This window comes from Centruroides vittatus, unplaced genomic scaffold (assembly GCF_030686945.1).
Source record: "Centruroides vittatus isolate TY-2023 unplaced genomic scaffold, ASM3068694v2 scaffold_1014, whole genome shotgun sequence".
NCBI classification, from domain to species: domain Eukaryota; kingdom Metazoa; phylum Arthropoda; class Arachnida; order Scorpiones; family Buthidae; genus Centruroides; species Centruroides vittatus.
In genome coordinates, this window is record NW_027122665.1 from 334,434 (window position 1) to 348,661 (window position 14,228).

The 14,228-nt window shown below is 37.6% G+C and overlaps 1 protein-coding gene across 5 annotated transcripts in view; it reads left to right on the forward strand.

Moving 5' to 3' along the window:
- The first annotated feature begins 916 nt into the window (after nt 1-916).
- LOC136986141 (peripheral plasma membrane protein CASK-like) overlaps nt 917-14,228 on the forward strand; it is a 108,167-nt gene continuing 94,855 nt past the window's right edge. For 4 of the 5 annotated variants that reach the window (XM_067283612.1, XM_067283614.1, XM_067283613.1 and 1 more), the window contains exons 1-7: nt 923-1,086; nt 3,321-3,433; nt 3,527-3,632; nt 5,788-5,865; nt 8,604-8,779; nt 10,513-10,688; nt 13,090-13,212. In XM_067283612.1, the coding sequence (XP_067139713.1) occupies nt 1,022-1,086; nt 3,321-3,433; nt 3,527-3,632; nt 5,788-5,865; nt 8,604-8,779; nt 10,513-10,688; nt 13,090-13,212 (837 nt within the window). In that variant the 5' untranslated portion in view covers nt 923-1,021. Of the gene's footprint in view, nt 1,087-3,320; nt 3,434-3,526; nt 3,633-5,787; nt 5,866-8,603; nt 8,780-10,512; nt 10,689-13,089; nt 13,213-14,228 lie in introns of all 5 variants that reach the window. The other variant, XM_067283615.1, reaches the window with a different exon arrangement.

Genomic DNA, 14,228 nt, shown 5'->3' on the forward strand with positions numbered 1-14,228 from the left:
ATTTAAAGGCGGAGTGACGGACTTGAACTATCGGACGGAGTTTAAGACGTGAGATTATTGCATTATTAATTAGAACACTTAAGAGTCTCTCTAATAAATATTCATTTAGGATCGTTAAATATCGACCGTACCAAAACATCCGCTTCGTGACTTTCGTAGACAAACTACCGGTCCACTCTCACCGCGTGACTCGAGTTTCCGCTCCAAAATCTAATTTTCAAATTTTTTTCCGCCTTGTCTCTACGCAACGCGAATACAGAGCGACATTTTTCCCCCCTACATAAACACGCAGAGTGGACGGCGCGTTGAAAGTTTTCGTGTAGTTTTATGTCGGGCTCGTCGGAATACGTGTTACTTTTAAAGCGGTTCTTCGCAACCTTCTATAAAGGGAGAGTTACGATAAATCGGGGTATTTTTTTAAAATCCTGTCTTACGTGAAAAAGGAAGTCGATAGAGCTTCCCAACGTCTAACTTCCGGGTGGGAAAGCGCCCTCTTTCGGTCCGTTCCGGTTGCGACCGGAAGAGGGGACGCGACGGGTTTGGCGGAAGGGAAAGCCGGCGCGCTTTCCGGAAGCGCCACACACTTACGGGATATTTACCGACGAAGTATTTTCGCCTCCCTGCCCGAAAAGCACATAAATTTCCTTTAAAATATTTTCTTTACAAAGCCAAGTAAAGGCGTTCGCGTCGAACAGGGAGTTGCTTCGCGCCCCAGTGTAAAACGGAAACCGAGTCGTCGGCGAAGAGGATAAAGAAAACGTCTCCCGGGAAACGTTAAACGTTCCGACTCCCTTTTAACCGGGAGGAAAGAAACAGCGGAAAACCCGAATCGGAGGGGAAAAAGGGGTCGTTCGCGGGAGGAAATCGGCGCGCAGCGGTGTAGAGGCATCGGAGCGTGCGCGGAGGGAGCGAAGGCGCCGATCGATGCGTCGGCCGACGTCGGACGAGAGGAGGATCGGGCGGAGCGGGCGGACGCTTGCCCGGAAGCGGCGGAGCCATCGCGGTCCGAAGACGCCGGGTCATGGCCGAAATCGACGACGAAGTCATCTTCGACGACGTCTACGAGCTGCGCGAGGTGGTGGGAAAGTGAGTAGACTTTCGCGAGTCCCCCATCCGTCTACTTCCGGTCCCCGCGGATGAAAGGGGGCATCGATCGACTTTCCCCTCTCCTCCTCCTCCTCCCGTTCCCCGCCTCCATTCGCGCGGATCAAACGTTCCGAAGTGCGTGATTTCTGGAAAATTCCGTCGTTGCTCCTCTCTCCGCTACGGAATCGACGCGCTCTTCGACCCTTACTTCCGTTTCCGTTTTTTTTCTCCCGGGAGAATGCTTTAAATCCGGGTTACGGATGTTCCCTCGGTCCGAATCCGATTGGTTCGGTCCATTTTCCGAATCGCCGACAGCGCCGAATCCTCGACTAACGGACGTCTCTTCGCTCCTTCCGATAACTGTTTTCTTCGCCGGGGATGTCAGTTCGAGGTCGGATGCGCTCCTGGACCCGATTTTCGCCATTAAATTCTGCGGCGCTTTCGTTACTTAAAGTGTCCTTCAATCACTTTATTAACCTTTTGTTCTCTCGCAAAGGGGTGTTATTTACTTATTTTCTCCAGTTCCTGTTCTCTTCCGATGTCTATGAAACGAAGTCTCTCTTTCCGGAACGGTTCGGCGTCTGTTTATCGATATCTAAGATTAATTCGATCTTTTCCTTGAAATTTTAAGATTTTTCTCGTGTTTTTTTAAAATTATTTTCCTCCCCTACCGTTACGATCTCGTAACTTAGCAGGAAGAGAAGAGAAAAATGAGGAAGGACGGAATGATTCTCGTCTCGGTCGGCAGATGTCGCTTTTAAATATCGATGCGCCCCTTATCGGAAGATTTTAACCACGGAATATTATAAATGCACGAAATAAATAACCGGAGGGATTCTACTTAAATTATTTAATCTTGAATCGATCGTAATTTTTTGATATATCGTTCGAATTCTGTTGTTTCGTTCGCTTCTTTTTCTTACCATTTTTTTTGCCGTTCACGTCACGATTCCGGAGACGGCAGCGGCTCGACTCGAGTATACGAAGAGGAAGAATATAAACTACCGAATGGCAGTTTATACCAGGCTTATTCGATGCACGTTTATTCCGGAAGTTTCGGATACAATCTTTTAAACAACACGAAAACAAAAGTAACGAGATATAACGTTTATATCCGGATTTCGATGGAAGAATCTCGGGAGACCTTTTCAGTTCTTCAGCTGGAATCCATGGACTCTGAGTGTTTGTGGATAGATTTCAGAGAGCCGTAAACTTGAAATACAAAATTATTACATCTTTATTGTCAAAACTTCTTTGTTGAGTTAATAAAGAAACACGAATTCGTACATTTAAAATTTTGTGAACTGTTTCAATATACAGTTAACAGACACCTGTCCATAACGGTCAGATTTTTCGGTCACGCAAGAATACATTATAGAGAGTTTTCACTGTATAATTAGTTTCTTTTATGATCCTTTGTATTTTATTTTACACGTTTATAAACATTATTCCGAGAAAGAGTACTCTCAAGGGTTCATAGCGCAAATAATCTATTATATACAATTCACGTGTATTCAGGCAAATATAATTTCTTGTATAGAGCGGCGTATGACATCAATTTGATGTCATATTCAAGGTCTCAAGGTGTTCTCCTGCTCGATTAAGATCAGTTAAAGGCAAACCTTATCTAGAATCGTATCACGTGCGCTATACCGACGTCTTTGTTTACGAAATACTTCAAAACAATGCTCTGATGTTTTCGAGTATATTGATGGAAGAAAATTAGTGGTTTTTTTTCGAAAGCATGCGATTTCCTTTCAACTACCAAGAAAGCGAAACTGGAGGTTAAAAACCGATGCGAGCACCCCTAGCCTCGTTAATTTAAGTTAGAAACAATGGGGCGTGCTCATTAACAGAGATTGTGTTCGGGGGCTTAAATAGGAAAGTAGAATTTCAGAAACGAGGATGACTTAACCCTATATTTTTCGGCCTTTTTCTAAAATTGGCATCCTCTAACTTGAAAATTTTTCTTGCAGCACCCCTACTTCTGTATCAATGTAGACTTATTGCTCTTTTCGTAATTTTAACACGCGTAAAACATGTTATGGCGCTACTCGGGTGTATATTTCACTCTTGAAATGTCGTTCTGGTATCCTTGTGTGCGAAAACCACCCACTTAACCAGTCCATCGTGTGCATGTTTACGGACACCTTTCTAAGGAAAACTCGATATCCGCCATTTTGTTTTTGGGGAGTAGGAAGTTATACCGGATTTATATTTATGTTTCGGTTTAGGGGACCCGTCAGCATGGTGAGGAGATGCGTGCACAGAACCACGGGTCGACAGTTCGCCGTTAAAATCGTAAACGTTAATAAATTCACCTCTCTGCCTACCCTAGGCATGGAAGGTAAGTCCCTGCTTTTTTTTTCTTTTGTCACGCGTTTACCAGTTTCTATTGACGAACCAATGCCTTTTTTTTGTTGTTGTTTTTTGTGAGCAGATCTGAAGAGGGAGGCCACCATTTGTCATATGTTGAAGCACCCTCACATCGTAGAGTTGTTCGAAACGTATAGCTCTGACGGTATGCTATATATGGTGTTCGAATAGTACGTATTCGTTTAGTTTCTTAGCGTAAATCAATTACGTAATAAATCACTGTAAGATACTTCCTTTATTATCTATCGATCGATCGATTTTCGAACTCTTCCGCTGGCTTTTCCTAACCCATATATGGTTCTCAGCAATACCAGATCCATAATCTTTAGAAAGGAGTGCACGAGGAAGCACAATACCTGAGGCTTAACTCAGGAAAACCCGTTGAAGGGTGGTGCAGCTGCACTCTGCGCACCCCCTAAATCCGGTTTTGGTTCTCAGTCGAACCTGGTTCCTCCAGATTGGCAAACTGATTGAGTTATTACCTAGGCATCTGGCCAAACTCCATAGGCTGCAAACTATTTTTCCTACATTTTGATTAATATATATACATATATGCAATTGCTGTTGAAATATATGCAGAATATAACGAAATTTAAAATCAGTAAACCTTGGAACTAAAAACAAGTCGATGCGACGGATACAAAAATGGCGCAACATTCAGTTTCGTAGGAGATTCTTAAGCAATCAGAATATTCATCTATGACAAGTTAAAGTGGCTCGGAAGGTCGATCGATTTGCTATCGCCAAATGAATCGTGTATCCTTCGATCAGCTTCATAATTGCATCATTTTGATCCAATCAATCATGAATGATTCATCACTAGTGCTGACGTAGAGCCTAATATAATAGCGCGTGCTTTCTTATTACGTTTTTGTATACGTAATCGTATTTCTCGATCAAATTAAAAATTACTTCTTTTCATAATCTATAATATGTAATATGTTTATGAACTATATCATCATCGATAGATAGAATCACAACTTTAAGCTTTTTTTGCTGTGATTGTAAAATAACACCGTAGATTAACGACGTGGCTTGGAAATACGCGTCTTTGCGCCCTTACAACCACCAAATGTTATTTTAGTAAGGAAACGTTCGTGAAGCCAGACATAGGTTTGTAAATATGGTTGATCGAATAAAGCAACGCAATGCATGAACGATCTTCCATGTGGATGCTTCTGGAAGATCGTCCGAAAATCTCCCGGAAGGACTTTCAGGGAGATACCTCTGGAAGGACTTTGTATAGGAAATTGCGGTTTATTTAGGCTTTAGGCAGCTCGAAAAAGTCGGCATGGCCAGCCCGTTAGTCGGGTGAGAACCCATGACTTTAGTGGTTTTATCCTTCTGGTTGTTAGTGGGAAAATGTCTACAATTTGCCATTTTATTCATTCAATAGATCGTTATCGACATAGGGTTTTGCATGTTAATCCTTAAATTATATTTAAAACTTTTCGTCGTAAATATGTTGTTTATACTTTTTTTTATTCTCAAAATATTAAGAAATTTATTAAATTTTTTTTTAAACTTGTGTAGTAATTTCGTGAATAATTTTAAACGCTATGATAAAAAATTTAATATATATTTATTCTCTCACTCCTCTTTTTTAATAAAAATCTTTTGGAAAAATATTTTAAATAATGCTACATTTTTATGTTATTAAATTCGATTGATTTTTAAAATTAATTTAATTTTCTTACATACAGAAAATTAAATAAAAACATTTTAAAAAAATAATTTATTCATATACTTTTTTGTAGCTAGGCGGACATTTTGAACAAATTTTTATTTTTATTTCGATATTTAATTGTGAACGATGACGAAATCATCCGTAAAATAGAGGGCGCATCGAGATGGCAAGCAGCTAAGTTATCAAACCAATGATAGAGTTCGTTTCAAATGAAAACCGATTGCCACCGCGATGCGCCCTCTATTTTAATGTTTAATTGTTCTCAAGATATCGGATTTTTCTAACATTAATTATCTTATTTAACATCATTTATTTTGACAAAAAACCCTATTAACGTGCCATTTTGATACTAGAAAACTTTTACAAATATAAAATTTAATTTTACGCCATTTTATTTTGGTATATATACTAAATTTAATTAATTAATTAATTTATAATTGTTATAATTAACAAGAGATGGCGCTCTGGCGGCCTGCCTCATGCCAAGTTGCTTAGTAATTATTTAGTCTTATAGCCCGATAAAGAATCGTTTATTATTATTATTTTCTTTCAAAAAATTAAGAAAACAATTTTAAAGTAATTTATAAATTTACAATAAAAAATAAATAGAATTCTTTTTTTAACATTTTAATTTATAGCATGGAAGGTTCCGATTTATGTTTCGAGATCGTGAAAAGGGCATCGGCCGGATTCGTTTACAGTGAAGCTGTTGCGAGGTAGGAATTTCCACTCCCTCCTATTTTTTCCAATATTTTTTCATTAATTAATAAAAATGTTAATAAACTATTAAATAATTTATCAATAAATTTTCCGAAACAGTTTTTAGTTTTATATACTTTAATACAGTCAAAACTGAAAAACGGCCACTGACGGGAACAAAAATGGCCGCCGTATGGAGATTTGTTCTTTATACAAATCGTTATTTTTGAACCGATCTGGACGAAAATTTGTATGAATATTGCTTAGACCCTGGAATCGACACGGCTATATATTAATCCCAAAATATTGGCGTAAATATATAGATTCTGCTTCCTTTACATGTAGTGCCATCTGTTGGCAAAAATAATAAATAAATGTTAATTGTTGTTGGTTTGTTGATAATACATTGTTTGCTTTTTGATTGTTGATAATTGATTGTTAGTTTGCCTTCCGACTCCTACCGACCCTAGCTTAATGACTGCCTAATGGCATCATCATTGCGGAATCATGTTAAAAAGTAGTCCCTTTCAACGAATATGAGGGTCTATCTATTGGGAGACAGATCTGCAGCGAAATTTGCTAAACAACTTTTGCATCTCGGGATGGCAAATTCACTGAAGATCCGGATACTAATTTGATAATACTTACTTATCCACAAATGGATATACGAGAGAGCAATATTTGCATTTAAAAACAAATGCCTTGGCGAATGTACCCTTGAAAATACCAACCTTATACCAGCTTGAACCTTTCGGCTAGAGGAGTGTGTAGTTCATATGTGGCTTTAAACTCCAGAAGAAACAGGAGAAGTGATCGCACAGCGACCGAAGAGACGGCCTTATAGAAGATGGCCAATCCGGGAAGACAGAAGAGAGGTCACAGACGCGACCAAAGCCGGCCTTATAGAAGACGGCCACCGCGAGAAGGGGAGATAGAAATGCCTTCCGGGAGGACTTGGGGGAAGCTGGCCCCTATTCAGGCGTCATTGGCAAGGAGGAAAACCCGGAAAAAACTCCCGCTGCCAGCTCGTCCGAGTGAGGCGCGAATCCCCGATCGAACTCCGGTGTTTAGGGTCTGGTCACCGCCATTATGAGTGGAGACGGAGTCCACACCAGCTTGAACCTTATACCTGATGAGTTTTTAAACCACCAGGTATAAGATTCAGTTGGTTCCATGTTTTTGCTTTGGCGAAATTTGGATCACCAAAGTTTTGCAATGGAACAAGAATGATCTTTTATCTTTGTCTCGCAAGCCTGAGCAATTTTTTTTCGGTTTCATTATTATAAATACTCGGGTCAATAAATGCAGATTTTAGTTACTAGGAACATTGTTTTTATCACCCTCTTTCAATTCCACCCCTGAAAAACCCGAGCAACCCGGGCACACGTCGCTAGTAGTTGATAAAGCCTTATCACAACAGCTTGGCACGAAATTTTTATTATTTATATTTAATTTATTTATTTGTTAATATAGTCATGTACTAATTTATTTTATAATTAGTTAAATAGAAACTTTTAATTTTAATCTTATTTGAATCCTAAAATTTCTCCTTTACTGCATATTATTTTTAATTGTATTCGGAAACGGTATCGACATTCACCTTTCCTTAACGAACATCGTCCATCGAGAGATCAAATAATTTAATTATCGATTGAGGGCCGAAATATTAAAATATTTTCTTGCCTCTTTGTAACGCTAAATTTTCAATTTAGTAAATTTAATTTAGTGTTGTTTATTTAAAGCTAATTTTATTCTAATTAATGTAATTAATACTATGACTATTCGTCCTTTCTATACCGCTGAATTGCAAAATGGAATCTTAAATATTGTAGCAATTCGCTTGTGCCAGTAAATATTGGTGGCGTATGAGTCGACCAAAATGGCTGCCACAAAGGGTATAGCGTGCTTGACAACGTACGAGAGTTACTTGTGTGTTGTCTTTTTAATAACTTTTCTCTCTGTAGTCAAAACGTTTTATTCGTATTTGTATCCGACATTAATCCTAGTTGATTTCGTAGTTGTTTTAGTCACGAAGAAAGAAATGATTTAAGGGTTTTTAAGTGCCATTCTTTTTTTTATTCTATATTTCCACACTGTTGGAAGCGCATGAGCATCCATAGCATTTAGGCAACGGTTTTTCATTTTACTTTTATAAATTTCCACCTTTTCCATCTCCAACGCAATGGATGGAGAGTGCACCGTTTAAATGACTTTAGCCTCTTCCCATTTTACAATCGCTCCTTCAGCCTGTGCCATAATTGATAATAGTGTTGTGTCCTTTGTCAAAATTGTATGTATGTTCTCGCAGACGTGCCGCCAGGTTTCTTCTAGTCACACCCACATAATCTTTTTCGATTCCTAACTGTTGATCTTCAAATGGAATTTTATATACCCCAGCTTTACTTTCTTTTTTACGCTGTCTTTATAGTTCCGTAGCAAGCTACAGATATTAGGTGCTCTTTTATAGATCATTCTCGATTTTTATAAGAAAAAGAGCATTTGATACAACGTTGACAAACGACACAACAACAATTTTAAACTTTGTTAATTTGTTTATTAGACATAAATATTTTTTGCCGGGAAAGTTATGCAACTCTTTCCTGGAATTTTTTATTTATTTTTTTATTTTTACCTATTGTTTGTACATTTGGAAAACTTGTAAATACTTGTAGTGTACTGTATATTTAAGCACAGATATTAATTATATAATGCTTTCATGTACAGTACATAAAAACGTTTAATAATTCCTTTTCAGCCACTACATGAGACAAATTTTGGAGGCGGTTCGTTATTGTCACAGTAATAATATTATTCATCGGGACATCAAACCTCATTCTGTATTATTGGCATCGAAGGAAAATTCTGCTCCTGTGAAACTAAGTGGATTTAGTTCCGCCATCCAACTGAATAATGCCTCTTCGGTAGAATCGGGTAAGATGTAACTTTATATTAAATTTAATACTAATTTGTAATATTTTATAATACGCGTGTGGCCATGAGAAAGGATTGAAATTTTCTGTGTGAAACTCGTGGAAAATAAATCGTCTTATATCTGCAATTGACATTAGGATTGTAGGATTAATGGATAATACAACGCAACACATAGGCGATCTGTCAAGTTGGTACCTCTCGGGTGGCTTTTCTACGGGAAACTACCCCCTGTTTAGATGTTACACATGTGAAGGAACCTGGAAAATATGCGGCAGCTCGTTGGTCAGGTGCAAACTCGTGATTAGTGTTTAATGGTTTTGTCCACTTGGCCATGGCAGGCACTAAAGTAAAGGAAACGATCATTATTCCTTCAAAAATATATGAAAATAGAAAGTTTTAATGTCTATTCGTGGACGGCCGGATGATCGAAGCGGTTAAGGCATCAGCCTACTGCTCTGGAGCACCTAGGATCGAATCCGGATGAGCAACACTAGAAATCTTTCATGGACGATCTAACCTGGATTTACTGAGCCTGGCCGCTTACCATCCGGTCTCATTATAGGCTTGACCGAACCCGTGAAGGGTATGATAATAAATCTAGTTAATATATATCTTTATAAGAGTGTAAATCTATTCTAAAGTTAAATATTTTAATTATATAATGTAAAAAATCTATTCATATTATCTTAAATATACCAATTGATATTCTTTCTTGCTAATGCAGTATGCGATAAATGTGCCTCAATACACTGCGATGGCAATGGTCCTCGAGCAGCCATTATCCCTGTCCTGCGTAAAAATTCAAACGTCTACTATCTAATAATTACATGATGTATTAACCGATTATACTATTCATGCACTCGATCCTGCTCAAGTTCCAAGTTTGTGGAAGAAACAATAGAACTAATCTCTACTATCCAATCTGGATATCCACGGTAAAAAGTTAAGAACTCGCGTGACGTCAGTCACATCTGACCTCCAGAGAGCCGACCAGTGGTCGAAGTGGATACAACTATCGAACATGACTGTCGGTCGCGGGTTGGCGCCAAGTGACCAGCGCTCGAAAAACTTCACGTGACCAACACATGAAATTTTTCGAGTTTTCTTCATGTTTGTAAATAGGCGCTATAGAAAGTCCTCTCGGTAGGACCTTCCCCATTGGAATATTGCTCAAGTGTTGCACTGCCTTATTCCACCAATCGACTTTCTGGAGGATCAGGATTGGCGGAATACGGCAACGCAACACGTGGACGATATGCCAAGAGGAGGCACCTCCCGGGAGGACTTTTCACGGGAAACTAGGTATTACACCACGTTAAGTAAACCCAGAAACTGGTCAGTCTGTTGATCAGGCTAGTGTTTGGTGGTTTCATCGACTACTATTATCCACCCTCCAAAAGATAGGGAAGATGCCACGAGCATCTTCCCTATCTTTTGGAGCCCTATTACAACTATAGTGTGCCCGTCCTTATGTCCGATTCTGTATGAAAACTCAATTTATTGCATGCATTTTAATAAAACTAATTATCATAGTCGTATACTTAATATCAGATACACGAATGACACCAATTATAATTTATACATTTTAAAATAAATAAATAAAATTTGATATTGTTGTATGAATAACGTTTAAGCCTTTTGTTGGTTTATGTGGTTACAATATTAAAAATAATAATAATAAAACATGTGGAAGGCATTTGTATGCGAAATATATTCTTTGATGTTTATATTAGGTCACGTGAGCAGTCCCCATTTTATGGCACCGGAAATGATCAAGAAGAAATCGTGCGGGAAAGCTGCCGACATATGGAGTTGTGGAGTATTGTTATACGTTCTCCTGAGCGGAAACCTACCTTTTCTGGGCAATAAGGAACAGCTACACGAATCGATTTGCAGTGGGCGGCTTAATGTACGCACTACGGGGAAGACCTCATTACTTCCTAAATGGCTAGTTGCTGTCCTCTGTCCACACTCTGTCTTCACTTTAAAAAAAACCACTTCTATTTATTAAAGTTTCCTTTATAAAATTACATATTTAAAAAAAATATATATATATTATATATTAATATGTTAGAATAACTTGAAATAATTAAAATAATTCTATTATTATTATTAATTTATGTAAAATTCGAATTTTACTTTTTCGAACAGTTAATTCGATTGAAATAACCAATGGGGTTTCGGTACGTAAGCGTATCCTCACGCGCGATTGGTCATTGGAGTATTACGCTATCTTACGTAATCGTAAGTGCGGACCGGTACACGTTCAGGTCGCTGATTGGTTAAGCTTGTAGGCACGATCTGGGACAGATCGTGCCTACAAGCTTCTAGCGAAGGATTATAACGAATATCTTAGGTTTTATCCAATCAACGATTAATTCTTTTGGAATTTCTTTTCGGAGAAAAATTGGCTCTCGTTGTAATGGCGATTGGCTCACATATTTAGAGAAATACTACACAGTTAGTAAATAGAGCATGCAATGCCCCAGTTCAAACATGACTCGTGATCCTCTGTGATGGATCTCGTAACGATTCCATAAAGAATTTGGTGGTTTTTCTGTGAGTTTCTGAGGGGATTATATCATTTGCGAGTGACCATCGAATTCTGCAAAAAAGAAAAATAATTGCCAACATTTATTTTTAGGGGTAAACACGTCACGATGGCGATATAAAAGATCTGCAACGTTGATGTGCTGGACTTTTCCGGCATTTTTTATTTGTTTTTATCCCTAATAATTGCTAGCATTGCTTTTATAAGTCTTCAGATTGGTTCGGGAGAAATTAAGGGGATGAGGCCGTATCTCCCGAACCAATTGTCCGATTTCGCTGTAAATTTCTGAAAACATTCCTTCCCAATATATAAATTTCCCTGCAAAATTTCAGAAAATTTCGACAAAAGACACGGGAGTTATTAAACTTCAAAGTTGGTGAAGAATCGTGCCTCCCCACACGCACTAACATACATACATAACCTACAGAAAAAAAGAAAACTCGAATTAATTGTTAAATGCCAGGCCTCGCTATTCGGTCGTCCCCATTGTTGGCCTGGGCAAAAAAAGGGCCCTCTTAGTGCTCACAGAGCGGAATTTACACATAAGCTGCAGCTTAGGGCATTGTGTTACGACTCTATAACTTAAGGCCTCGAGTTTTTACATGTATCAATATTTAGTGGAAGGGAAGGGTTACAGCTTAGCGCCCCGGCCAAAAATGAAAAAAGGCCCCATATAAATTAGCTTCTAATAGACGTTAAAGCAAAGAAAACGTTACTGTATTAATCTTTGGCGTTTTAATTCGCACTTACTTATAAGATTGGCCTCCATTTTGAATCATCGGTCATTAAAGATACGTAAATAACGGCAAATTAAGACAAAATTTATCTATAAACTAGCTGACCCGGCAAACGTTGTTTTGCCATATAAATTATTTCTAGGTAATTTCTAGTGTAGACAAAAAATAACTAACTTATTGTAAGTGTGTAAGGATGTGGTATATGCGTGAAATAGGCATGGAGCGTTGTGAACGATGAGGGAATATAAAAATAACAAATGCCAAACATTATTATTTTTAAGTTATTATAATTTATTTTTTAAAATTATATATCATTAATTAATTACGACAGCAACACTAACAAACAATATCAATTTCTTAATGCTATAGCGTGAACAATATTTTTTGTTAGCCCATCTTTAGCTAACACAAACAAACTGGATGGTTTACCCACTCGAGAGCATGCCACGTATAATTGTCCGTGTGAAAAACATGGCGTGCTCAAATCTAAGCCACAAATAGACATCGTTTGGCCTTGGGATTTGTTGATAGTCATTGCAAATGCCAATCTAATCGGAAACTGAATACAAAAAAGATGATAATTGATCAGTTATCGAGCGGGATGAAAAATGATTAAATTACTAAAATGGCTATTAAAAAATAGGGGTTGGTGATAAAAGGGTAAAAATTTAGGGTTGTATGTATTTTTTAATGCCACATTATAGAAAAATAAAAACAAAAAATTTTGTCCAAAAATTAAAAAAAAGGTTAAGGGTCAACAACCCTTATCACTTAGGGGTATGAAAAATAGATAGTAGCCGATTCTCAGACCTACTGAATATGCATATAAAATTTGGTAAAAATCGGTAAAGCCGTTTCGGAGGAGTAAGGTAACTAACATTGTGAAGACGAAGAATTTATCTATAAGATTTTGATATTTAACAACGAAATGAGATTTATTATTATTATTATTATTATTATTTCTGAATTAGATAACTTTTTACGGTGTTTTCTAACCTTGATAAACTATATTTTATCGGCAGATGTCCAGTTTGGCTTGGCAATACATCAAAGAATTTGCCAAAGATTTGGTAAGGAGGATGCTGGTTTTGGACCCTTTCGAGAGAATTACGGTGGACGAAATTCTAAAACATCCTTGGATAAAGGTAATTATAGGGCATAATTCATTATCGTTCGTTTGTGACGTAACAGAAGCCCTGAAACATCGGTCATGAAAATCCTTCGTGTTAACGTAACGAAGAAGGGCAATTTTCGTGTTTTAAGATAAATTTTAAAGTGCTGCAGCTACGTGACGTCCTGGCAGAAATGGAAAACCTGCAGAATTTATAGAATAAACCCGATTATTAATATTCCCTGGTCGATAATTACCCCGAATTAACGTACTCGGATGCCGTTCGATAAATTATGAATGCTCACTTTTTAGTATATTACAGAAAACGTTAAAAGTTTTATAGTCTTTTTTAATTAAAAAAAAATAAATAAATAAGATAGATAATGGGATTATTTAATAAGTAAAGGGTACTTTAAGGGGCAAGCTTCTTCTTCTTCTTCTTCTTGGATCGAAAGTGGTAAGCAGCTAAGTAAGTAGTCTCTTTAAATATGAAACAGGACACGCTATTGGTTTGTTTTCTTTGCTTGTACCTTAAAACGTATCCAGAGTTTTATCCACTAAACGTTAGTCGTGGGTCGACTAATAAGCTGATCGTGTGGTTTCATTTACATGTAAATAGGGCCAGTTTCCTACAGAAGGTCTTCCTCTCTTGACAAATCGCCCAGGTGTTGCTTGCCTTATCTTATTCACCTGTTCTTGGCGCGGCATACTTTCGGAGGACGTAATTTTTATAAAGGTTAATTCTTTAAAGAAATCGCAATTAAAATTAAAAGTTTAACGTAAAAACTCGTGTTTTGTGTATATATATATAACAAATAAAGGAGTTGGAAACAATTCTGTCGGCTCGGGCCTATCATTCGCGAGTCTAGGGCCTGTCCTGAGCATATTAACTACTTTTTAGTTATATTTTACCTTCTGTGACGTTCGATAAGAACGTCACAGAAGGATTTTATATTTTCTTTTCATAGAAAGAACGTTTAGGCAGGTTGAAAAATGACGAATCGTCTATCCTCTTCTATTTTGCATCGATCTGCCATCGAATAAATGCAA